The sequence below is a fragment of the Pithys albifrons genome, chromosome 2, assembly GCF_047495875.1.
Source record: "Pithys albifrons albifrons isolate INPA30051 chromosome 2, PitAlb_v1, whole genome shotgun sequence".
Lineage (NCBI taxonomy): Eukaryota > Metazoa > Chordata > Aves > Passeriformes > Thamnophilidae > Pithys > Pithys albifrons.
Genome location: NC_092459.1, coordinates 44283751 through 44310557, shown reverse-complemented (window position 1 = coordinate 44310557; position 26807 = coordinate 44283751). Strand labels below are relative to the sequence as shown.

The following is a 26807-nucleotide window of genomic DNA, read 5'->3' as shown; positions in this document are numbered from 1 at the left end:
AATACACTGTTTTTAGTCTTCTATCAAAATGGGTTCCATGGAGTCAGTTCTAAGAAGGTCAATAAGGGGAGCTAATTAAACTTTACTTTTTGAATATTTCCACCAGGATTGACATTTTTGATATACAGTCTATTTTAACGTTAACAGGTTCTTATTTTTAGGTGGCTGACTTACCTATAACTGTCAGACTCACCCTTGACAGTTGAATTATCTTTTTCAGTCGTTAAATCTATAGAAGAAGAATCTGAGTTCTCAAAGAATACACACTTTGGTCTCAGGTTCTGCTCACTGAATGTAACTAGTAACCACTGTTGTCATTAAATTTAGTTAGCATGTGTCATTCTAGATCCTACCACAGTGCTAAAGTGACCCCAGAAGTTACTTTGTTTTCAAAGCAATGGGGAATCATAAGTGTACTTGCAGGGGTTGAGAACATGAAGTATTTTTGCTTAAGGACATAATTCTCTGTATATTTGCTCTGCATAAGTTAATGAAACCACATAGTCCTCTTCATGAAATAAGACTATCGGTAAATTGTCCACGATGGGCAAAACTGTGCTCCGAAGATGTTATTGTTCAGAGTTATCCTGCTTATTGAGAAGTGTCACCGCAGTACTATCACTGTTCTGTAGCACTAGTCAGGAGAAATATATTCCTTTAGAGAGGTCTGAGGTCTTCCAAAGGTGTACAAATCCCCACGTGGACCTGAAGGATCCCATTTGATTTTTATCTGCTTCACTCTCTTGCTGCAGTCTTAAAAGAATAGGAGACCTGACAAAGAACTGATTTCAAGGTTTTGGAGTTTGAGGTTTGATTGATTGTGGGGTTTTTTGAGTTTTTTTTTTGGTTGGTTGATTTTTGTTTGTTTGATTTGTTTGTTTGTTTGTTTTTTGTGTCTTGGCTACTAAGAGCCCACTCGTCTGTAACTTATAATGCTGTAAAAGAGGAAGCAAGCTGGGGAGCTGGTCGAGGCTGCAGAGGGCACTGCCTGGTCTCTGGTCTGCTGGCAACAGACAAAGCTCTTGCAAGTTTGCTCTGGGAGTAAAGATCATTAGAAGTGAAAATGTGCACAAAAAACAGGTTTATTCTTTGAATTTTTGAAATTCAGAAAAGTTAAGAAGGATGGTAAGCATGAAATCTGAAATAAAGTTTGCTGTAGTGTTATCACTACAGCCTATAATTAAAGTTACACTGAAGTACCTTTTAGTGTTTTGGGGGTTGAACTGAAAGCTTCCCTAACAGATTGTACAGAAAGGTCAGGCTAAGCCTTGCTATATAGTGATGGCCTTTTTTATCACTGACTTTTGCAGGTTTATCTGAAGAATTATCTGTGTTGTAAAAAACTCTGTGTGTGTGTGTGTGTGTGTGTGTTTTCTTGGGTGTTTTCTGCCATCTGAGAGACTGACTAATGTTTGTGGCAGGAGGCAGCGCATCCACATTTGTCTTTCCACATAAGCACCTCTCCATAGGCTCAGCTATTAAGGAAGAGTGTAAAGGGGCAGCAGTGTGTATACAGACATTTTTGTGAATTATGTTTTACCCCTGGGTCAGACTGTTCATTGTGTCTGGAGATTTTTTTGTTCAGTTCCTACTTTCTTTCTTCAATGGGCTAAAGTGTTTTCAGTTTCCTCACAGCAGGCTTGCGTGTCTCTGCAGAAATTTGTCCTGAGAAGAAAGACATTTATGATTTTTATTTTTCCTAAAGGAATGAGTAGCCAAAATACAATAAAGCATAGAAACAGATACTGGTTTTCAGTGGAGAATCCAATATCTTCATTTCTGCCTATTCTTTATTTCTGATCACTCACATTTCACCACAAAATACTAATCACATTTCATTTTGGAAGCCTCAGGATCCACAGTGGCTGGCCTCATCGACAGAAAGGAGATGTCTGAGCACAAACACAGAGTCACTGGAAGGTTCACCATTCTAGCTGGCTACCTCCTGGTCTGGTGAGGAGAGAAAATGAAATCTCTGAAAGTTTTTTGGAATGGCATCTAACAATCCTAAAGGCAGTATTTGCCAATTGGCAGAAAGCAAAGTTGATAGGTAAAGGAAGTTGAGAACACGGTGTTATAATTGTAGTATTACTGTGTTAATTTTGCTTTTTTGTGGGTTTTTTAGGTTTTTTTTAAAGCTTCATATAATTCTACCGGGATGCTTCTTGGATAACTGTACGTTTTTCATTTACATTTTGACATTTAAATTTATGATCCTGTAATTTTGCAGCTCATCTTACATACACTTTTTTCAATGGCAAATTGAAATCACAGACAAGTGTGCTTAAATTGAGTACAGAAAAAAATTGTTTGGTGGGATGGAGAAAAAAAAATTTGTAGCACACAAACTTATTCCTTGGCTGCAAGCTTGTATGTGCAAATTAGGCTGACTTATGAGAACGACCTTTTGCATTTTTTCTGGTGCTAACAAATCCCAAGGAAAGTGCATATGGTACCTCAGAGTATTAAACTGTTTCTTACTCTTGGCATGGTAGGGAACACTGTTTGTAATATTCGAGAGAACTTGCCAGCAAACTGCAGTAAAAATATAACTGGACTGCTGGATTTGTGGTGAAAGTGTAGCAAGTTCGCTTGAAGTACTCTGGCTGTGATCTGAAGTTAAGTTCTCTCCTTCAGATACAAGGTAATATAGGAGGAAAAATGTTCTTTAGCACTTTTGTCAGGCTTTATCACTTAATTTTTTTGAAATATGTTACCTTTGTAGTTCATGTGTCTTGGAAGCATTTTCTGCTGAAGTATTTACTCTGATGTTTATGTTCTAAAAGAAACGTAGTAATCAGACATCTATGGCCAGACTTTGCGAACGCTGATTTGGGCAGGGCTCTCCCCACGTGGGTGTGCCCTTCCAGCCTGCGCAGTGGATTTTTTAGGTGAGGCACAGCGTGCGCAGAACTGGCCCCACCGTTTAAGTCCTGAGGTCCATCTGCCACGGCCGAGCGAGCTTGGACAGTGACAGGGAAGTCCTTGGGACTGTCACAGCACCCGGTACTAACCGGGGCTGACCCTGCTGAGCATCCGAGATGTGACAGGATGGGATGGCAGGGAGGCATTGAACTGCCAGGGGACGTTCCCACTGAGACTGGAACTCAGGTCCTTGGGATTCAGAGTCCAGAGTGCTCTCCTTTACACCACGGGACTGCCCTACAATCAAACAGCAGACATCTATACATTAGAGATAATAAACAGCCCTATCACATGAAGTGTAGTGCTAAGAAAATTTAATTTTAATCATTGTTTTGTTTTAACAAAAGACAGAGAAATAGAAGAATAGAACAGACTGGCACTCATCATAAATTTAAAATCTTGAGCATGCAGTCAGTGGTTTTTTCCCAGGCTGAAATTATGTAGAGAGGTTTTCAATCATTGTATCAAACATAAACTCTTCAGTTAATCAAATGATCTTATTTGTAAGCAGTACAAAATGGCTATTGCTGAAATCTTACAGGATGATATAAACATTGAAGCAAGAGTGTCTAGGCTGTCCAGTTGTGCTGAGATGGTAGTTCTCTCCTCACATTCACTCGTATTTACTTATGGGAACATTTGTAGTTGCATGTCATAAGCAGAATGTAGTCAGCATCACTGGGCATTATTCAGGTCATGGCACATCAGGCTCTGTGTATATTCCATTTTGATTTTTTTCCCTGGTCTCATGTGAGCTAAGTGAAGTCAGGCATAGTTGGTGTTCGGCTAAAGTAACAGCTGGAGGGAAAACTGATTTTAACAGGTAACTTGTTAACTAGTTTCTGCAAGTCAGCTCTCTATTAATATTGCCAAAGTATCATTTGGGCAAAACTGTTTCATAGAACCTGATAAATTTGGGGTGAAAATTAAAAAAAGATACTGAAATCTGAGATTTAATTTTTGTGTAATTTTTTCCTCGGAGGCAAAGTAGCACTGTGAGCTCTGTGCAATAGTTGTTATAGGTTTTCTGGAGCACTTTTGGTTTTTCAGAAGGTCGTGGTGGTTTGTCTGAACCACCTTGTTTTTTAAAATTTCTTTTATTTTTAGGGTTTTGCTTTAATTTTTCAAGTGCATTGCAAGTGGTAATATTGAAATAGTATGTGTATTTCATTCTTATATAACTGGAAAACTAAAAGATAAGATAATTGAATACTGGAAGTCATTGTCTTTTTTTTTTCATAGTTTTCTTTTTTCCCTAAAATGTCAGTACAATCAGGAGAATAAAAAGCCTAGTTGTCATAATTTTCAGTGAGTTATAACTTTACATGGGTGCCTTTTGCCTTTGACAATAATAACAGTGTGCTTTTGATACAACTAAAGAATATTTGAAATACATGTAGAATTACTTTCAGACGATTTGTTTTCTTTTGTCAGTAGGGTGGTGTTGGTTTGGATAATGTTACACTGCATGACTGAAAGCAGCATTTTGTTGATCTGCATTCCAGAAAAATTAGAAATCTTAAGATTATTAAAAATATTAAGTGGGAACATGCTTTCTGGTCTTCAAAATAAACTGGACTTCCTGTAGCAATTTGAGTTGACATTTTTCATGTAACAAATTCTATCATCATTTATTTAAGATTAAGCTGCTCCTGAAAATGCAGGTCCTATTTTGAGTTACTGTCAGTGGAAACTATTGGAGAGCTACATGGCAAGATGTATGCCAGGTTAGAATAAAATACCAGGTACACCTGGCTAATCTACATAATAATAAAACACTACATGTAAACTACAAGTAAAAAAGCAATAGTTATCTCCCTGCATGTCACTCCCACTGCACTTTGTCTCAGCAAAGTTATAATATCAGTGCTGTATTGCTTTGTCAAAGCCTGCCACTTTGTTTTTATTTACCTCTGTATCTCTTGAAGACACGATCACATCAGTGACTTGAATTTCCTTCCTTGTGACTCTTGATTCTGGGATAATTTTGCTTTTGGCTCTCTTTAGTTTTCCCTGCATGGTGGCCCTTGAAAAATCTATATTTTCAGATTACCTGAAGATTCCTCTATTTTCACCTTTCCTATTACAGCATTTTCTTGGAAATTTTTCCAAAGTTACCAGACGTATATGGTGAATAACAGTTTTCCTTCTACTGCAGGTCCCTGGTGTGGTAGATAAACGCTGAAGGAAATTGATAAAGCATGGCATGTCATTCGTTTTTCTTTTCATTCTTGCTTCTACTCTAAGGATGACATTTTGGTAGGGTGTTCTCCATTCTGGCAGTTCTAGAGTGGCTGTTTTACACCTCTGTGAGTGCTGCCTTCCACTTGTTTGCCATGCAGTCAAGGTTGCTCCAGCGGGGAGAAGTTAAGGTCCTTATTCACATTCCAGCTTTACTCCTCTCACCAGTGTTTTCTTGTGGGCTCCAGTAATGCCTACAGACCAAGTTTCTTAACTTGCCCTCTGGATTCTTGCACCTGGCAGTCCAGAAAAGACTGAGGTGGTCAGTATCACCAATGCCTTTCCAAAGTATGTAACTCTAGTACAGCAACTCCATCGCTTCTTTGTGTTGGTGTTCTATTTTGAAATTGGGATCCATCTTTAAGTATTATGTCTTACATGAACAAAGCAGTCAATGTGAGGGCTGCATTCTCTTCTGTTACTTGTGAACCTTGGAGTCCTTTTGAATGACAAAAAGCATATTTCTGCTTTCCACTCCCCACCCCATTCTGAATTTAGTGGTGATCCATATACTTGCCAGGGCGGTCCCATGGTGTAAAGGAGAGCACTCTGGACTCTGAATCCCAAGGATCTGAGTTCCAGTCTCAGTGGGGACGTCCCCTGTCAGTTCAATGCCTCCCTGCCATCCCATCCTGTCACATCTCGGATGCTCAGCAGGGTCAGCCCCGGTTAGTACCGGGTGCTGTGACAGTCCCGAGGACTTCCCTGTCACTGTCCAAGCTCGCTCGGCCGTGGCAAATGGACCTCAGGACTTAAACGGTGGGGCCAGTTCTGTGCACGCTGTGCCTCACCTAAAAAATCCACTGCGCAGGCTGGAAGGGCACACCCGCGTGGGGAGAGCCCTGCCCAAATCTGCATTTGCCAAGTCTGGCCATGCATACATACATATACTTGGCCAAACTGAAGCCCATGCCTTTCACACACTGCTTGTTCTGATCTGCCATCCCTTTTAAAAGGGCTCTGTTAAATTAAAGCCTCATTTATTTGGAATGCTAGTTAAAGATTTTACCCTACATGTGTACTTTTGGCTGTCTTTATAGGTTTCCAGGTTTTTTCTTGCCCTTCTTGAGAGTAGGAGTGACACTTGCTTTCTTCGAGTCCTTGGGAACCTCCCCTGACTTTTCAATGATCAGAGTGACCTGGCAATAATATAAGGTAGTTTCTTCAGCACTTGTGGAGACATCCCATTGACTTGCACACATCTGACTTGTTTAAATGTTCCCTAACCTCATGCTCCTGCACTTGCTTTCATCAAGTTTATAAACCAAACATGAAGATTAAACTGGATTTGTGTTATCATGGAGCATGGAAATGGTGAGCTTTGGTGTAGCCAGCAGGTGAATAACAGTATCCTAAAATGACACTAGTGTATTGGGATTGCTGGAATGTTGATCATGGCAGTGTATTGATCCTTGAAGCCATAGACAACAACAGGGACTTTTTGTCATGTAAATGTGTACTCCTGAACAGGCTGTGCAGCCAAACAGACCTAGGAATTTTTATGCTAAGTTGTCTTTGGTATCTGCAGTTTAAGCACTGTTGGGATTTTGGCAGAACAGACCTCACTGTTAAATTGTACTTGTGTGTCATTTGCCTGATACCAAACAGCAAAACATATAACTAAGCATATAACATATAACTAAACATATAACACAAAAATTGTGTGTGATTATCTATCTGTTGAACTTGTTGCTTAATGTGGTCTCATTTGATGTGCAGGAAGACTTCTCATCCATACCCTAGCACATTTCTGGCTTCTATGTGCATATTGAATGCTTGTTATCCTCTTGATCTTTGCCAAACATATTCACATCTTTAGTAGTTCACACATTTCCAAAATGTATTATTGACTGTTTTATGAAGTTGAGTGGGTTTTGAGAACTTTGGGTTATGTGGTGATTTTTTTGAATCTCAAGGTTATTAGCGGTAACTGCTGTGATATTGGTAGCAGATTGGGTAGGAGTGGACCTGGAAATTTGTATTTGGGGTAAAGACAAGGTTTTAGATATTACATTTGTCCTTGAGATGCTACTGCATAGTGAAAAAAACACCAGACCACAAAGTTCCTACAAAAGAGTTAATAAAAATAAACAATAGAGAATTTATATGCAAGCCTTGATGGAAATGGGATGAATTTCAGTGAAAGTTGGATCAGCAAGACCGACGTTTTTATAGTATTTAGATAATAAAGTAATTTGTATTCTGGTTGGAATACAGGTGATACTTCGATCTGAAATGTGTAATTTGGGCTCCTGACACGCAGTCAAAAACCTGGTGGGAATTCTGGTTTTTCCTTTCCTCTACTTTTTTTCTTTTTCCCCTCATTTTTGGCACCAAACTTATAAAACAGCTAGACCACTGGAGGAATAAGTTGGATTTAGTGGTAGAAATCTATGTTAGCTTGCACTGCCAGCAGCTGGTATTTTAGACTTTTCCAGAGAGGTACCAAATCAAATGTTGTATCAAATCAAATTCTCTTGATACTTCAGGTCATCTATGGAGAAGAAAACCCGAAACACTTGTATATGGTGTGCCATTGCTACAACTGAAAGATTAAAATGCAAAGAGCTTTTCTGGATTTTACAAATCACCTGCAAAAACAACCTCTGCTTATTATGACATAATGAAGATGAGTTTACAGTTTGCAACATCTCTGAATAATTCCAAATGCAATACAACAAAAACATAATTCTAGAATACACTTTAATTCCAGTGGGTGTAAACAGTCATATTTTTATTTCCTGTTTGAATTGATTATTTTAATCTCTGTCAGATTCATATTTGTGGTGGTAATGTACCCTGCATGGCAAGTGCTGAGAAAACATTTATAAAAAGCTTTGCCAAAGAAATCTCCCTATACAGAGTACAGTGACTTTACTGTTGAGAATCTTCATGCGTTTATGGAATAAAACCAACTTACTAGCTGAGCAAGTCTGATTTTCAGATTTTGTTGCTCAAATATCCAAGTTACTTAATAACTCTAATACAAGAGATAGAGTAGTACAGCAGTTCTACTGATATGTTGGCAAAGAAGCAAACATGACCGGTCTTTACCATCTGTTTATAATGCTATATAAAGAAGAACTTACTGGTTGCCTTGGAAACAGGCTTTTCCCAAAACCACAAGTGTTTGCTTAAAACCTCAGGCCTTCTAAAGTCTTGTATTTTCTGAGCAAAAAATTGAAAATATCTAAAGTTTCCTAGTGATTTTTATTTCCTAACAATTGTTTCGTTGTAAAATGCTTTCAGTATTTTTGTGCTGTATCTTCTTTCAAGACTTGAGAAATTTAAAGTATGCCACTGGTAACTTATTGAGCTTATTTGATGCTTAGTAATGATCCAGGAAAAAGGGACAGATACTTGGTGGGGTTTAGGTTGATCTTTGTAAAAGGAGGGCTTTTTGTTCAGATGAACAAGCCCAATTGTGATATTGACACAGTGGAGTGTCAAATGAGAAATTTGAATGGAGGTCACATCAAAAATACTTCATATCCGAGTAAAAAGCCAGATTCATCCCAATTACCAGAGTCAGTCACCTGGGTCTCACTGAAAAAAAGAAGACTCTGTGGAATCAGAAATCTGAAATAAAACAGCAAATGGAGCTAACAGTGGTAAGAGCTACAGTCTTAAGTTTGTCTGTGATTTCCAGTCTTGACTTGAAATTGATTTTTTTAAAAACCTTTTTTTGTTATTTGGAACTGTTGAAAAGCCCTCATTGTATATAATTTAAAAGTATACACATTTATCGTAGAATCTGGGAGTATTTATATTTCTTCTCATTTGTGACTATATGCATGTATTGCTGCCTTGCATTTTGTCATAATTATCCACTGTGTTTTAAGGTGGGTTTTTTTCCTCCACCAGTTTACAAAACGCTTCTGCTGTGTATAACCACTTAATTCTAGCAGGTAGTGACAATGTAGAGGTGCTGCGTTTGGGAGTCAATGGTGCTGGTTGTTTTTCAACCACTTAATTTCTATTTGTATTTAAAAGGAACATTTTTATTTACAGGACTCTTGGTCTGTATTTGGCTTGAGCTACTTAAAGTGGGAACAATTCATTGAAGTACAGAACTTGGAACCTCTTTCTCACTACTAGGAAAGAGCCTTCAGCATTTTTAAAGAAGAAATATTTGTAATTAATTCATCTGAATAATGCTGAAAATCAGTTATTATCTAGAAATCTTGTTGTGTACAGAAGGTTAAAAGAACTTTTTGTATCATTCTGTAATGGCGATACATACCCTAACATTTTTGCCTTTTTATGTTTCATCCATTTGTAAAACATGCTGTGAGCATTTTCAGTCTGAGATAATGGCCAGGAATTGACCTATTTCATTGTTCCATTTTCCTAGTAAAGTTTATTTAATGCAAAATACATTTTTATGACAGGCTGTACAATTACAATATTGCTGAAGTGACACTGGACCTCCAGAGGTGTCTGAATTCATTAGCCTTGTGAAGGTAATCATCGTTCTGTCATTCACCGAACTCTCCCAAAATATTTGTATTCCCTTCACTCAGCAGAATGTTCCTGCATCTGTGAGAGCCTCTTTCCAGAAAGGTAGTCTTGTGCTTGAGTCAGCCTGTTGACATTGGTTGACAGTGGGGTACTCGACCTCCCACTAAGTTTAAATAAAGAAAATATTGATGGAGAAATCAGACACACAAAAATTAGGCTTCTGTTTAAGTATTTGTGGTTAGAAAAATAAGGGTGCCAGACCTGCAAGCTACTTCTGGTCAGAGTAATTGCACTCAGACACTAAATGCATTATTTGTTATTAGCTTGTTTGCTTCCCACATCACATTCCAGGATCAAGTCAAACACTGACCAGGAGAAATGGTGGAGACTTGGCAGTTGCTTTAAAAATACATTTTGGTGGTGTGTTTTCTGTGTGATGTCTTTAGTGTCATCCTTAAGGTGGTCTTTTTTCCCCTGCCCCTGTCACTTATAACATCTGATGGGTGGAGGGCAGAATGATTTAAAATAATAACAAATAAAAATAACAATGGTAAATAATACTTTTTCTGAATAACCAATGTCTTTGAGATAAGTGTCTGATTATAGCTTTATTTTTAAAGTTGTTTTTTTTCAGTGTCCACAGTAGGCTGTTTTCAGATCTTAAATGACCATGCAACCTCAAAACAGCTTTTTTCAACTTCAGTTTTGAACTGTTGCTGTGCGTCTGCATGTTCATTCTGCTCATCAAGAAAAACATTTTCTTCTTCATCCTCAGCTGGTTATGAGTTTTGGAGAAAAATGGGCCTCTTTAGGTTTTGGGATTGGGGAGTTGTGTGTTTTTTTTGTTACTTTGGTTGGTTGGTTGGTTTGGTGGGGTGTTTTTTGGTTGGTTGGTTGGGTTTGGGTTTTTTAAACACTAACTCCTCCCATTGATCCTAGGGAATATCCTGTCCTAAAGGACATAAGTGTATCAAAACCCCTGTAAAACAATATGCAACTGTGTAGCTGATCATCAATGGTGAATGATTCCTATAACCTCTGCTTTTGGGAAACCAAATAATCCTGGTAGCAGTTGATGGTAGACTGATATGAGTATCTAAATAGGGTTCTAAATTCTCCAGGGAAAATTCTGTGGTTTTTTGTTTCAAGAATTTGAAGGCTCTATTGATTTCTAGAAGCTATAAATGCTCAATTACAATGCACTCCAAGTTACCAAGGCCAAGTATCTATATTTGCTTTGTAGCTGCTCAAAAAGCTGTAGTTTCTTAAACTTCATCTTTTGGATAAGGTTTGATTTTTGTGGCATCTTGCCCATTTTAATCTCCACAATTTTATTTAACCTTCTGACTTTTATACTTTCTTAAAAGGGTCTATCTTTTGTGATCATTGTGTTTTCGAAGTTGTTGGAATTTTCTTTTTGAAAGTAGTGCAATATGTGGGATAGATACTAAAGCCTGGAGAAATGAGTGCATGTAGCAGTTCCAGAAAGGGATCACTGCCTCTTCAGATCTTGAAGGGTACTGTGGTTTTTCCTAGAAGTTCTTGGCAAAGTTAAAGACTTTATCTTGTGATAAATTACTTCTGGGAATAATGTGACTGACCCTGAAATCTTTGCACCTCCTGCCTCCTGCTGGGGAGTGGAGTTTTCTACAGTCCTAGTCCCTGCAAAGATCACATTTAGTATGCAATAGAGTGATGAAATTCTGAATGAAATTTTTCACTTTTAATTAAGAAATATGTCTCTTTGTAAGCCATTTGAAAATTGAGCAGCTGGAGTTACTCAGGTTGTAAAGGGTCATAGGAGCTCTCCTCCAGGAGCTTTTGCAACCTTCTTCCAAAATAAAGCACCAAAGATCCTCTTTGTTGTGTTTCTATTCTATTCTGTTTGTGAAGAATATATCTTAATATTTTAAAGACACACTTTATGTGGATTTCTGGGACTCCTGAATATCTAAATTTCATAGAAGCTGGATTTTAAGTGTACATTGAGTGAGTTTTAGTTACTCTAGCCGAGTAGGTGTCTAAGCCTTTAAAAATGGAAGAAATGGTCCCCAAATTTATGGAGTTCTTTGCATCCTGAAAAATGCTGCATCTTTTATGGAACTGACCATTTTGAGGCCTTGTTTTTTCATTGAAGGCCTTGGTTGCAATTCATTTCTAAGTATTCCAAAATCTAAAACTAGCCAAATGAAAGCACAGATACAAAGTCTTCTGCATGAGTTTTTCAGTGACTCTGCCTGTAGAAGTGGAGTTGTGAACCCGCAATTTTCAGGCAAGTACTTGCTTACAGAACTGCAACCGGTCTTCTTTTGCACATGACTAAGTTTTTGGCTTATTTTTAACTATCCCAGCATTGCCCTGTGTGGTGGTCAAAGTTATTCAAAAGTTGCTTTGTGTTGTAAGAGAAGGCCACAGTTCTTCTAAATTGCCTTTTTAATTTCTTTTTTGGCTTTGGATAAAAAGCCAGTGCAGGGACAGACCTGTGTCATCTTCGCACCAGAGTCCTATTTGGTTTTTTGCCTGTGAAATGTTGTGTTTGTTTGTGATGGGCTTCACAATGCTAATGGGGTGAGACTCCTCATTTGCTTGAAGTCAGGGAGAGCAGGAGTGCTCTTAAAGACTCCCTTGTAACCTGCCATGAGAGCATCTTCCCACAAAGTGGGATGGGAACATCAATTCCTCCAAATCTGGTCTGATCACTTAGGCAAGTCTGCTCTTACTGGATAACACCTTTAGTTATTAGGCTGTTCCATAACGGGTGATGGTGATGAGCCCCATCCCCATCACAATCTGTTTTTTCAGGTAAAAAAATCCCTCCAACCCCAATGCTCATTTTCCATACACAAAGAGATGTTTGGTTGTCTAAGTCCAGGAGTAAGTTTTCTAAAACACACGTTTTCATCTGCAGTCTCCAGTGGGCTTTTAAGTTAAGGTGGCATGTGGGTTGCAGAGCATCTCTTCTTCTGTCAGTCTCTGTCAGCTGTGTATTTAATTTAAATTTTTTGACTCTGTTCTCCCTGTGGGAGGTAAGTTTTTCTCCTCTCCCTTGCTGAACCATGTTCAAAGAACGTCATGACAAGGCTGGCTCTCCTCTGTGGATCTGGCTATGGATGTTAAAATGGACCAGAGTTTCTAATTTGTTCTGGAGATATGTTGTGCACAAGGGTATTTAATACATACTTGAAACTTGAGTAGCAGGTGAGAAAACATTGCTGTAGAGTGCTGTTAGCGTATACCTCATCTATAAAATTGAATAGTCTGAGTCATCATATGCATGTTTGAGTGTGATCATATGGTCATATAGTGAATCCTGTGTGCATATACAGTGGTTTAACATCCATTTAAAAATGAGTTTTCTCTTGTTTACTTCTGACAAGTCATTAATAAAGCAAATCAGATAAAGGCCCTGTGGCTGGTATTTCTTGCATTTCTAATGACTCTGGCAATCTTGCCAAGCAGCTCCATGCCTTACCTCTAATGCTACATATAGATTTGTCAGTTATAATTAATTTGAAAAAGTGAGTTGTGTTGTTTTTTAAATGTATCTGCACCTGTAGCCACGAGTGCATCCTGATAACCCTCCTACACTGAGCAAAATATGTAACATTCCTGAGATGTTACAGATTCAAAACTGTGTTTATGTTGTTACATCTGGGATTGTCAGTTTGAGTAGAGTGGTTTCTTTTTCACTACAGTTTGTATTTCAGCCTAAATCTAGCCTGTGTTTTCAGTGACACTGTCCTACACTTCTAAATTGTCTTCATCAATGTAATTGGTTTTGGTTATGATACAGATTTTTCCAGCTGCTTTTTATTAGAGCTGTGTGAACAGGTGATATTTCCCCCGCACTCCTTTTGTTTGACAACTGAAGTGGGAAGGTAGAGAAATGGACTCTCTTTCTGTTTTCCTTCCTCTTTTAGCTAGACAGGGCCTCATCTATGACCTGAAAAAAAATGATTGATCATGTCAGTGGGACACATTCAATGAAATGCATAGAAAGGAAGGGCAAAAGTCACTAGAGGAGATGAAGAGGACAGTGATCTGTTCACTTCAGCCTGTACCAGCAGTCCTGTGCTAGAGCATGTGCCTGCGTGGTGGTGGAGGGGGGTCCTGTGGGGTGACTGAGGAAAGAGCTGCAAATCCCTCAGCTCTTGCTTCCTTCGGTCATGAGCAGAACATTTGGGACTAGCATTTGTCTAAGACCCCCTTTTTGTCCATTCCAAAGCATCTTACCACACCAGTTTTGATGGTAAATTTGTTCTGTGTTCTATCCTTCACCTGTACTGTGCGTGAGGCCACACCTTGAGTGTTGTGTTCAGTTCTGGGCCCCTCAGTTCAGGAATGATACTGAGGGGCTGGAGCCAGTCCAGAGAAGAGCAACAAGGCTGGTGAAGGGACTGGAACACAAGTCCTATGGGGAGAGGCTGAGGGAGCTGGGGTTGTTTAGCCTGGAGAAGAGGAGGCTCAGAGGTGACCTCAGCACTGTCTGGAACTACCTGAAGGGAAGTTCTAGCCAGGTGGGGGTTGGTTTCTTCTCCCAGGCACTCAGCAATAGGACAAGGGGGCACGGGCTCAAGCTCTGCCAGGGGAAATTTAAATTGGCGATCAGAAGAAAATTCTTTCCAGAGAGAGTAATCAGGCATTGGAATGGGCTGCCCAGAGAGGTGGTGGATTCACCATTCCTGGAGTTTTTTAAACTGAGATTGGCCGTGGCACTGAGTGCCATGATCTAGTAAATGGACTGGAGTTGGACCAAGGGTTGGACTCGATGATCTCGGAGGTCTTTTCCAACCCAATCGATTCTATGATTCTGTGATTCTATATAGTTACTGGTACCCATGAGTATGGTCTCATCTGCTACACCCACTTGGAGAGTCAGGTGACTTCACAGTTGCCTATTCTTTTTTTTTTTTAACTGCCATTTGGTACCGTGAAATTACTGCCATGTCCACTTCTTCATTACAGTAACTGTTGTATTTGCCATATTTCCTTTCTATTGTTTAACTTCATAGGTTAATGTAATGAAAAAAATTGTGAAGAATGTTACCTGTTTTTGTCTCATGCAAGTAATTTAAAATCTTTGTGGTATTGAAATAGGATTGCTCAAAAATGCAAATGATGCTTGCAATGAATAGTAGATTTTTTTTAATGAAAGTGTAAATTACTGATGGTGTTAAACCTGACAGTTATTGGAGGTTACTGAAATAGCTGCACACGTGGAGTAATGCACAAAGCACTAAGTGAGGTCCTCATGTTTGCTTGATTTATTCTCTGCAGCAGACGGAATCTGGTAGTGGGAGGTGTAATTTGCAGCACATTAGGTATTAGCCATGCCATTGCTTGAGTGGGTGGTGTGAGTCTCTTGTGCGTGTACAGTGTCACACTGCGCATGTGTCAGAGCCTGGCGCTGCTCCCCTGTGCTGGGAGATGAATTTTTTGTGAACACTGTTCTGTATGTAAAGCTGTGAATCTTCCAGGTTTCACATGGTTTAATTCTGTCACATGGAAAATATCTGGAACAAATGCCTTTATCTCCCTCCCTCCTCTGCCCTACCCCCACCCCGCAAGTTTTGCAAAACAGAATTGTAGAGGTGTTGGACTTTCCTACCTTTTTCGGTGTGCAATCCCCTGAGCATCAAGTATGTGATTTGCAGGATACCCAGCCTGTAAACTTACAGGAAGCAGAATTGTGCTAATGGCTGGGGGCGGGGGTGAAGGGAATGGTTTGGGTACCCTGTGCATGCACTTGTGTTCAGCAGAGGTTTTCCAAGAGTGTCAGCTTGATGCATCTTTTTTTATGTGCACAATTTCACTTGTGTTGCTTTTAGTTCACTTTTTTCCCTGGAGGCACCTGTCTCCTGCCACGTAGGCATCAGGACTAATTGCACCATCTGGAAGACTTCTGTGTTGCTGTTACTTGTGCAGGGTGTCTCTGGGGAGCTTAATTCAGAATGTGAATGTGACCCCTGAAGCCATGTCAAGTAGCTGCAGTAGTTCCTGGTGTCTAAGGGATGATCACCGTAGGCTTTATTTGTTTCAAGTCTCATGCAGTTTGCTTTCGTGTGGATATATGTTACATATCAGTACCACAACTTCAGTCATGTTTTGAAAATGGAGTTAGACTTTGACTACTGGTTGGGTAATTCACAGAATATCCTGTCTAAAATTACATCCAAACCATATGTAACATATAGGCTGTATGATTAGGTGTAGAAATGACAGACATTGCTCCTTATTATTTGATTTTTATGTCCTATTCTTCCCCCCACCCCACAGCTGCACTTCTCATTTTCTGCTAAGAATGCAAAGTATTCATTGCTAGCAGTGTTGCAAGCCCCCGGAACAGCTCTGAACTCTTGTTTTTCCTATTACTGCAGAACTGTTTGAATATTTTCACAGATGATTTTCTTCCATTCTTCACCTAGTTTGAATCAGATAAAAGTGCTTCACTCCCAGCATCTGTCTAGGCAGTGGCTTATCCTGTGATGAACACCTTTTTTCTCTACTTTTGTAATATCTTGTCCCTTGGTGAGCTGTAGAATACTGGGCATGAAAAAACAAAGTGTTCTGATTTTTAGAAGTATCAATATAATTTGCTGTATTTTATTTTAAAGGCGTTATTCATTTCTCATGGGATCCTGCCTTTAGTAAGACACTGTGATTTTACCAGCATGCATATGTGAAAAAACCACAGTTTTTTTCCTAAAGCCACTCTTCTTTGAAAATGATGAAGTTGTAAATAGTGTCGAGGAAATACATTTGAGTTCAGTTGCATCATCTGTGTAACTTATATGGCTGTGAGTAATGTAGTCAACAGAAGTTCAAGCCAGAGAAGTACTTACACCACCACAAGCAATTATGAATTCTATATACAGGATGTGTATACACTATATATTATTCATTATATGTGTTTTCTTTTTTTTCCTGGGTGGTTTAATGTTCATTCTGGCTCTGGCTTTGGAAATCTATGGACTTTTAATTGTATAACTGTCTTGGTTGCATTCTGTTAACTGTGTATTGCAGCATGGTAAGAAAAAAATTATATGTTTCTGTGCTTGGTGGCAATAGGGATATGCAGGTTATAAATTCAGAGTGCTGAAGGCAAGCTGTCCCCTGCTCATTAAAATCCATCATTACATGTACCCAGTAAACAAAATAAAGGTGCACGTTGCAAGACCACGGTGTGTGTGCCCATGTCAAGAGATCTGAGCTGTGCAAGCTTTTGTGGATTTGAGTGGCTGGAAAGTACTGGGGGACTGAACTAAAAATAAGAAGTAATTTCTACTCGAGGAAGTTAGATAGTGTCTTCCTTTCATTGCTTTTTGTGTTGTTTTAATCAGGTTGCTGTGGGTGTGGGTTGTGCTGCCAGGCTCACAGGGCACACCTGCCCTGCACAGGGTGGGCCAGCCCGCCTAGGCTGCAGGTGAAGCAAACAGGGCGTGGGCAGATCATAAAGGCACACAAGTCATGACCTCACTGGGCTAGTTGGATCTCACCAGAGCTAAAAATGTTGCGGGTTGTGGTAAAAAGCCAATCTGGCCTCCTCTTGTCTTAATTAGTTGTGGCATTTGTAGAGTGCAGCTGTACTGACTGAGGTCAGAAGCTTCTTCAGAGGAAGTATTAGCCTGGAATCAGTGTGGGTGTGAGGATGAAGCCCAGGAGCTCTCTAGCACCAGATACCTGCATGGATCTGCTCATTCTCCTCCTAGAGCATGTATTTTGGGCCATTCCCCCATCACTGCAGAATGGGCTGTACATATGTATGGCCAGACTTGGCGAGTGCAGATTTGGGCAGGGCTCTCCCCACGTGGGTGGGCCTGTCCAGCCTGCGCAGTGGATTTCTTAGGTGAGGCACAGCGTGCGCAGAACTGGCCCCACCGTTTAAGTCCTGAGGTCCATCTGCCGCGGCCGAGCGAGCTTGAACAGTGACAGGGAAGTCCTCGGGACTGTCACAGCCCCCAGTACTAAGCGGGGCTGACCCTGCTGAGCATCCAAGATGTGACGGGATGGGATGGCAGGGAGCCATTGAACTGCCAGGGGAGACAGTCCCACTGAGACTGGAACTCAGGGCCTTGGGATCCAAAATCCGGAGTGCTCTCCATTACACTCTGGCTGTAAAGAGTCAAGAAATAAGTCAAGATTTTATTTGCAGTATGTTGTAGTTTGGGATTATTATGTAAATTCTCTCCCCTGCCACTTAACTGCCCAGGCCAGCAGTTAACAAAAGAAGTAGTTAACTGTTGATCACTTGGGTGGGGGCAGGTTTGTCTCTTTTTGGTTTTTTTGGATATTCTTTCCAGTCTTGGCTCGGCAGAACGCGGGAAGTGGGGGCTCTGAGGAGGCAGGCTGCCCTGCTGGTTACTGCTGGGGCTTTCCTGGCTGTCTCGCTGCCGCTGTGCTCGGACTGCTTTTCTGGCCGCATTGCTGCTGCTGCTGCCTACCCCTGACTGCTTTTCGGGCTGCGCTGCTGCTGCTGCCTGCCCCTGACTGGTTCTGGCCGCGTTGCTGCTGCTGCCTGCCTTGGATTTGCTTCTGGTTGCTCGTACTTTTCTGCTTCTTGGACGGGGAACACAGGGGGAAGAGACGGAGTCCATCTGAAAGCTCACTGCTCGTCTGTCTCGCTGGAAAGGGACTGAAACTCACTCTGCAGCCAGCTGGGCTGTGACATTGACACTTAAGTATAACTTTTCCTCCCGGAGGAAAACCTGCTGGATTTTGTTGTTGTTTGTTTATTTTTTCTTTCTCTTGTAGTGTTGGGGAAGTGGGTTGCACTAGTCTGTTTACATATATATATATAGCAGTTATCCTTCTTGTATTAAAATTCCTTTTCTTAAATTTGATAAAGAGTGGTGTGATTATCGTGGAGGAGGCCCCTCCCCTGCTTGTGGGTAAACATTTTGGTTTTTTCCCCTCAAACCGAGACATTTCTTGGCGCCCAATGTTTGGGGCTTGTAAACAAAGAAGGATAACTGCTATTTTGTGGCACCATGTGGGTCTTGAGCTTAGGGTTCATCAGGACCATCCTGTATAATATATTGGCTTTTTGTTGGTACAAATTCATGCCTAAAGGAACGGCAGGTTTAAGTCTTATCAACAAATCAATGAGTAAAACTCAAATAGCCACAATTATTATTGAATTCTTACTCTGGATTTATGGTGCCATGAATTTGATGCCTTTGGATGTCATGTGGGTGGTGTTCTCCAGGCTGTTTTCCTGCCGTAACCTAAGCTGCTACCTCTGGGGATTCAGTGATAATAGTACGGACCCTTGGGAAGGAACAAAGGGGAATTTTTTCTCCCAACCCTTTGTCCATTCCCCATTCAAGTCTGCTACAACAGCTTTTGAGATGTTTAAATTCTCCCTGTATGCACGGGACAACCGTGTCTATTGGACTGTGTGGATTCGATGGCCTGGTACATCAGACCCACAAAAGTATAAGGCTTTGGTTGATACTGGCGCTCAATGCACATTAATGCCATCAGGACATGTGGGCTCAGGAACTATTTCTATTTCTGGGGTGACAAGGGGATCTCAAGAGTTGACTGTGCTAGAAGCTGAAGTGAGCTTGACAGGGAGAGATTGGCAGAAACGCCCCATTGTGACTGGTCCAGCCGCCCCATGTATCCTGGGCATTGACTACCTCAGGAATGGATATTTTAAGGACCCAAAGGGGCATAGATGGGCTTTTGGAGTAGCCACTGTAGAGACAAAAGGGATTGAACAATTGAACTCATTGCCAGGTCTCTCAGAAAGTCCTTCTGCTGTTGGACTGTTGAAAGTTGAGGAACAGCAAGTGCCAATTGCCACCACGACAGTGCACCGTCGGCAATACCAAACGAACCGCGATGCTGTGATCCCCATCCATAAGATGATCCGTGAACTGGAGAGCCAAGGGGTGGTCAGCAAAACCCACTCACCCTTCAACAGCCCCATCTGGCCTGTGCGTAAGTCTGATGGAGAATGGAGATTGACTGTGGACTATCGTGGCTTGAATGAAATTACCCCACCGTTGAGTGCCGCTGTACTGGACATGCTGGAGCTCCAGTATGAGCTGGAGTCCAAGGCAGCAAAGTCATATGCCACTATTGACATTGCTAATGCATTCTTCTCCATTCCTCTGGCACCAGAGTGCAGGCCACAGTTTGCTTTTACGTGGAGGGGTGTGCAGTACACCTAGAACCGACTACCCCGGGGTGGAAACACAGTCCCACCGTCTGTCATGGACTGATCCAGACTGCACTGGAGAAGGGTGAGGCTCCAGAACACCTGCAATACATTGATGACATCATTGTGTGTGGGGACACAGCAGAAGAGGTTTTTCAGAAAGGAGAGAAAATCATCCAGATCCTTTTGGGAGCTGGCTTTGCCATCAAACGGAGTAAGGTTAAGGGACCAGCCCAAGAGATCCAGTTCCTGGGAGTGAAGTGGCAGGATGGACGCCGTCAGATTCCAACAGAAGTCATCAATAAGATCACAGCAATGTCTCCACCTACCAGCAAAAAGGAAACACAAGCCTTCCTGGGTGCCATAGGGTTCTGGAGGATGCATATCCCAGCATACAGTCAGATCGTAAGCCCTCTCTACTTGGTAACCCGTAAGAAGAATGATTTCCACTGGGGCCCTGAGCAGCAACAAGCCTTTGACCAGATCAAGCATGAGATTGCTCAGGCTGTAGCCCTTGGACCAGTCAGGACAGGACCAGACATACAGAACATGCTCTACTCCGCCGCCAGGAATAATGGCCTGTCTTGGAGCTTTTGGCAGAAGGTGCCTGGTGAGACTCGAGGCTGACCACTTGGATTCTGGAGTCGAGGCTACAGAGGATCTGAAGCCAACTATACCCCCACAGAGAAAGAGATCCTAGCCACCTACGAAGGAGTTCAAGCCGCCTCAGAGGTGATTGGCACAGAAGCACAGCTCTTTCTGGCACCTCGACTACCAGTGCTGAAGTGGATGTTGTCAGGACAGGCTGCCTCTACACATCACGTCACTGATGCTACCTGGAGCAAGTGGATTGCCCTGATCACGCAGCGCGCCCGTATAGGAAAATCAAATCACCCTGGGATCCTGGAAATCATCACAAACTGGCCTGAAGGTGAAAATATTGGTCTAGCAGATGAAGAGGAAGAGCAGGTGACACATGCGGAAGAAGCTCCACCATACAATCAATTGCCAGAAGAAGAAATACGCTATGCCCTCTTCACTGATGGCTCCTGTCGCATTGTAGGGACTAATCGCAAATGGAAAGCAGCTGTATGGAGTCCCACCCAACAAGATGCAGAAGCTACTGAAGGAGAAGATGGGTTGAGTCAGTTTGCAGAGCTTAAAGCCGTGCAGTTGGCCCTGGACATTGCTGAACGAGAGAAATGACCAAAGATTTACCTCTACACCGACTCATGAATGGTGGCCAATGCTCTCTGGGGATGGTTAGACCGATGGAAGAAAACCAATTGGAAACGCAGAGGGAAACCCATCTGGGCTGCTGATATATGGCAAGACATCGCCACCCGAGTAGAGAAGCTGATTGTGAGAGTCCGCCACGTAGACACACACGTGCCCAAAAATCGGACCAATGAGGAACATCTCAACAACCAACAGGCAGACCAAGCTGCGCAAGTGAAAGTATCACAGACAGATCTGGACTGGCAGCACAAGGGAGAGCTGTTCTTGGCTCGATGGGCCCATGATGCCTTGGGCCATCAGGGCAGAGATGCCACTTATAAATGGGCATGAGACCGAGGGGTGGATTTAACCATGGACATTATCTCTCAGGTTATCCACGACTGCGAGACATGTGCTGCCATTAAGCAGGCTAAGAGAGTGAAGCCCCTGTGGTATGGTGGACGCTGGGATAAGTATAAGTACGGGGAGGCCTGGCAGGTTGACTACATCACACTGCCACAGACCCGCCAAGGCAAGCGCTATGTGCTCACCATGGTGGAAGCAACCACAGGGTGGCTGGAGACACATCCAGTGCCTCATGCCACTGCCCAGAACACCATCCTAGGCCTGGAAAAACAAGTCCTGTGGCGACATGGCACCCCAGAGCGAATTGAGTCAGATAATGGAACTCATTTCAAGAACAGCTTAGTTGCTACCTGGGCAAGAGAACATGGCATTGAGTGGGTGCATCATATCCCCTACCATGCACCAGCGGCCGGGAAAGTTGAACAGTGTAATGGACTGTTGAAAACCACTTTGAAGGCGTTGGGTGGAGGGACTTTCAAACACTGGGATCAACACTTAGCAAAGGCTACATGGCTAGTCAACACTGGAGGCTCTGTCAATCGAGCCAGTCCTGCCCAATCAGAACCCCTTCACACTGTAGATGGAGACAAAGTCCCTGTAATACACCTGAGAGGTATGCTAGGGAAAACAGTCTGGATCAACCCTGCCTCAGGCAAAGGCAAACCCATTCGTGGGGTTGTCTTTGCTCAAGGATCTGGTTCCACCTGGTGGGTGATGCAGGAAGATGGAGAGACACGATGTGTACCTCAAGGGGAACTTATCTCCGGGTAAACGACTCATATTACTGTATATGTAAACACTTAAATATTTGAAAGAAAATTTAAGTTTAATGTAGAGTATTGGCATGGAAGAGAATTTAGGGGTGGGATAATGTTGTAGTTTGGGATTATTATGTAAATTCTCTCCCCTGCCACTTAACTGCCCAGGCCAGCAGTTAACAAAAGAAGTAGTTAACTGTTGATCACTTGGGTGGGGGCAGGTTTGTCTCTATTTGGTTTTTTTGGATATTCTTTCCAGTCTTGGCTCGGCAGAACGCGGGAGTGGGGGCTCCGAGGAGGCAGGCTGCCCTGCTGGTTACTGCTGGGGCTTTCCTGGCTGTCTCGCTGCTGCTGTGCCCGGACTGCTTTTCTGGCTGCGCTGCTGCTGCTGCCTACCCCTGACTGCTTTTCGGGCTGCGCTGCTGCTGCTGCCTGCCCCTGACTGGTTCTGGCCGCGTTGCTGCTGCTGCCTGCCCCTGACTGGTTCTGGCCGCATTGCTGCTGCTGCCTGCCTTGGATTTGCTTCTGGTTGCTCGTACTTTTCTGCTTCTTGGACGGGGAACACAGGGGGAAGAGACGGAGTCCAACTGAAAGCTCACTGCTCGTCTGTCTCGCTGGAAAGGGACTGAAACTCACTCTGCAGCCAGCTGGGCTGTGACATTGACACTTAAGTATAACTTTTCCTCCCGGAGGAAAACCTGCTGGATTTTGTTGTTGTTTGTTTTTTTATCTTTCTCTTGTGGTGTTGGGGAAGTGGGTTGCACTAGTCTGTTTACATATATATATATATCAGTTATCCTTCTTGTATTAAAATTCCTTTTCTTAAATTTGATAAAGAGTGGTGTGATTATCGTGGAGGAGGCCCCTCCCCTGCTTGTGGGTAAACATTTTGCTTTTTTCCCCTCAAACCAAGACAAGTAGGACAGGAACTTCTGCACAGAAAGGTGCTATATAAATTATTATTTTCATGTTTGTGTCTGTGTTAATGAGGCAGTATACAGAATGTGTTCTTGCATTGTGGAGTGTCAGTGTAATGGCAAAACTCCAAATGAAACTTTTGCTTGCATCCATTGTTTTTTTTATTTAAACAAACCTGCAAAACCAACATCTTAGATTTTTCTTTCAGCTGCTTTAAAGATAGTTCTGCTTTGATTTCCTTCAGTTATTAGGGCTAAAATTATACTCTAGAATAAAATGAGCTGGAGTACTTAGTTATTTGTAATGTGGTTCTTCATGTGCTTTATTTAACAAATATTTAGATGATATCAGAGGTATGGGCTCTTATTTATTGAAAATTAGCTTAAAAATTTAATAGCATCTGGAATGTATTATCCTTTTGTCTAGCTATTTAGCTGTATTGATGAATGTAGGAAGTGGAAAGTAGTTTGACAAGGACAGGAAGAATTAAGAGTGGAGACACTGCCATCAAAAAGGAGAGCTAAGCTTGCTTTAAAACAAATTAATTTCTGAGGTGATGTATCTAAATGATCATTTAGAAATGCTCTCAGCAAATGTAATTTTGTGGTCAGTTTCTTTCTTTTCCCAATTTAAAGTTGTAGCATTTGAAACAGTTCTTTTATTTAAAACAGCCCATTGAAGTAGAGAAAAGCCAGAACCTAGGGGATTTTACTAAAAGCACCCAACTTTCCAGGGAGTTTCCAAGAGATAAGGTTTAATTTACGGAAGACATCTAACTCTCAGTGAAGTCATAATTAAAGGTCCATGTAGCGAACAGGTTAATCCCATGAAAAAAGCTTAGCACCATGTTTGGCAAGACCCACTGCAAGAATCTGCAAGAATCAGCAAAATTAGACCGAGTTCAAAAGTTCATGAGGATGAAGAGCAAAAATACGACCACCAACAGATGAAGTAACAGGATCTCCCCTCATAATATTCCTCAAAATGGACAGCTCCGCCCCAACTCCGCCTGCTATGAATATTATAACTAGATATTGCAATATTATAATCGTGCATGAATATGTAGGTAAAAATATTGTAATCCCTCACTAGAAATGTATAAATACTGTAGCTTCTCACTGTAGATTGTGGAGCTCTTTTGTCCGATACTAATCGGAGAGTTCCCCAACGTTGTCTTAATAAATACCTTGCTGTTTATTGACTAAAACTTTGTCTCTAAACAGTTTGTTCTGCCTCTTGGGACATCACCATCTATACTTCATTTATCTCTAACTTTTCTTGTACATACTTCATCAGTTTCTGCAGTTTATTCCTAAAATACTGACAACATTTTTATGTACTGTGCAGTCTCTTCATAGCTGCTCTGATCTAAACAATTTTCTTTAAGCAAGTTATAGATTTTGGTTGTACTGTTCCTCCTTTGCCTTTGTTCCCATTAACTAGGAGGCTTCTTTTGGCTTTTTTGTACTTCAGACAAGAAACCGAAAGCTCTTATGTTCCTGTTACAGTAGATCACATTGAATTATTTTGAAATACTCCTGTCATGACATGATGTGAAATGCAAGAGACATGCTGCTCCTTGAAAATAAACAGGATGTAGTTCAATCCTGAATTCTTGTTTTTCTCTGCAATAGTAGTATTGTATTGTAAGTGTCAGGTAAGGCATGACAAAAGATGATGATTCATAATTGCAACTTACTTCCTTGTGATCGTGAATATTAAAGACTTGATGAAGCAATGGCAGCCTGAGGTCTAAGTATTTTTTTTCAATTTTGGTATGGCCAGTGAAAGTGGATTGTGAAAACATGTTTTTTTGTTTCTCTTTTCCCAGGGGTTTTGTGTATGATAGCCGGAACAATTTACAAATGCGAGGTTTGGTCGTGTTGCTCATTTCCAAGGCTGCTGGACCCAGCACAGCAGAACTCTCTTTCCAGGACAACATGGTCAGTGGAATTTATTCCAGGTATGTAGTAAACGTTCTTCAATGAGATAAACTAACGTATATTTGATAGATGTTTTCATGGTGGTACCAAAGTGTTTTAAGTGACCTGTTCAACTGTTCATGAAAATCAGTACTTGCCTAGTCAAAAAACTTTGTTCCTCAGGTTTGTTATAAGCTTTCCACAGTGAAAACCATTTCCTACTGTTTGTGTAGCTCATATTGTATCTCAATTGTGGCTTTTGGGCACTAAAGTAAACTAAAAATAAACGGCGGAGGAACTGGACTTCAATCTATGAGATTCATAGTGAAGCCATTTTATTACACAAAGCACACAGTTTTTATAGGGTTAGGACTACAGCTTATTGGCTAAAAGAGTTACACACCACCACACTAGATACTTCAATTGTTTAAAGCCTATCTCTCACAAATCCCATGTTTATATTATTTCATCCTGGCTATTTTCATGCACCTACAGAGTCCTGTGAACTCCCACTATGTGAATTCTTGGGGAGTAAACCACCTCCCTACCAGCCAGCAGCAGCTGAGCTCTTTGCTGCTTCTGGCTGATACCTGGGTGTCACAGGGTTTTCTATAGATCTGAATTGCTCACTTTTGATTTTACTGTAACAACAGGGCACAACAAAATTGAAAGCCTTTGGGTCAAGATAGTTGAAAGTTTATTTTAAGAGGTACTTGGAATAATAAAAACCAAAGGTGGCAGAAGATATTTTTAATTAGACTGTTTTCATTTTTATTTACTCTGATGTTATGTGGATACACCTGCTTACTAGAGATTTCAGAGTGAGATGACAGCCTTGTGGGACACCGGTTTGGTCTCACTGAGCCCACAGGTTTCTGTGTAGCCCATTTGAAGGATATTTTCTCATGAAACAACAGTGTAGAATAAAGTTTTTACCTCCCATGTGTCACAGCAGTGTTACTGAGCTTACCGTTAGGGTTCATTAGGCTCTCACTGAGATATTTCAGCTTCATTGAACTCCTAAATATTTTTAAAGTTTTTTTAAACTAAATTACTTAATACTAGTAACAACAGTAATCAGGATCAGTGGTTGCTCTCCTTTGTATATTGGACAGTGAACTGTTCCACTGAAGTAAGTAATCCGAGCTGGTTGAAAATTGTAAAATTTGAATTTTCCTAAATCTTTCTGAAAAATCAGGTATGTTGTTTGTTCAGAGAACATGACTGTTATATTTTACATTAATTGTATTTCTGGCCACTGTACTGTATGAAATGAAGATGCACAAACTTAGTGACATGCTTGTATCCTGATTTGGTTTAAAATGCAGAGATAGTATTGTAGAATTGAAAAAACTAAACAAATAAAAATGTTAAAATATATTTAGTATCTTAAAATGGCACAGAAAGAAAACGTGTATAAATTTCTACAAACAGAAATAACAATAAGTAAGAAAAAGTAGAAGGCTATAAAAGAGAATTGTTGTGGAAGACTATGTTGTTCTTTTAGCTGTTTAATTCCATTCTTGTTTTGTTTCTTCCATAATGTCCCCTTAGGGTTGTCAAAATTTTATATTTATATGCAAATGATGCTGTATGAAAGGATAATTCCAGTTAGTTAATTACGGCACAGGAGGTATTTTAGTTTGGTTTTGTAAATGAATAAAAAAAGTTTACCTTAAGTATGCCTTATAGAAGGAAAGAAAAGCATTAGTTTATTGATAAGTAAGTTCTTGAGTATGATGATTCTGACCATGGAGGAAATGTTGAAGTATTAAAGCTGCCGTTGGGAAAGTGACGAGTGGAAGTATTCATTAAGGAGCAAATAACACCTTG

General features: G+C 41.1%; 1 protein-coding gene across 3 annotated transcripts in view; it reads left to right on the top strand.

The window, feature by feature from the left end:
• Window positions 1-26807, top strand: part of PDSS2 (decaprenyl diphosphate synthase subunit 2) — a 123682-nt gene that overhangs the window by 32279 nt on the left and 64596 nt on the right. For all 3 annotated transcript variants that reach the window (XM_071548850.1, XM_071548851.1, XM_071548852.1), the window contains exon 2: window positions 24884-25015. In XM_071548850.1, coding sequence (XP_071404951.1) covers window positions 24884-25015 — 132 coding nt within the window. The remainder of the gene's footprint in view (window positions 1-24883; window positions 25016-26807) is intronic.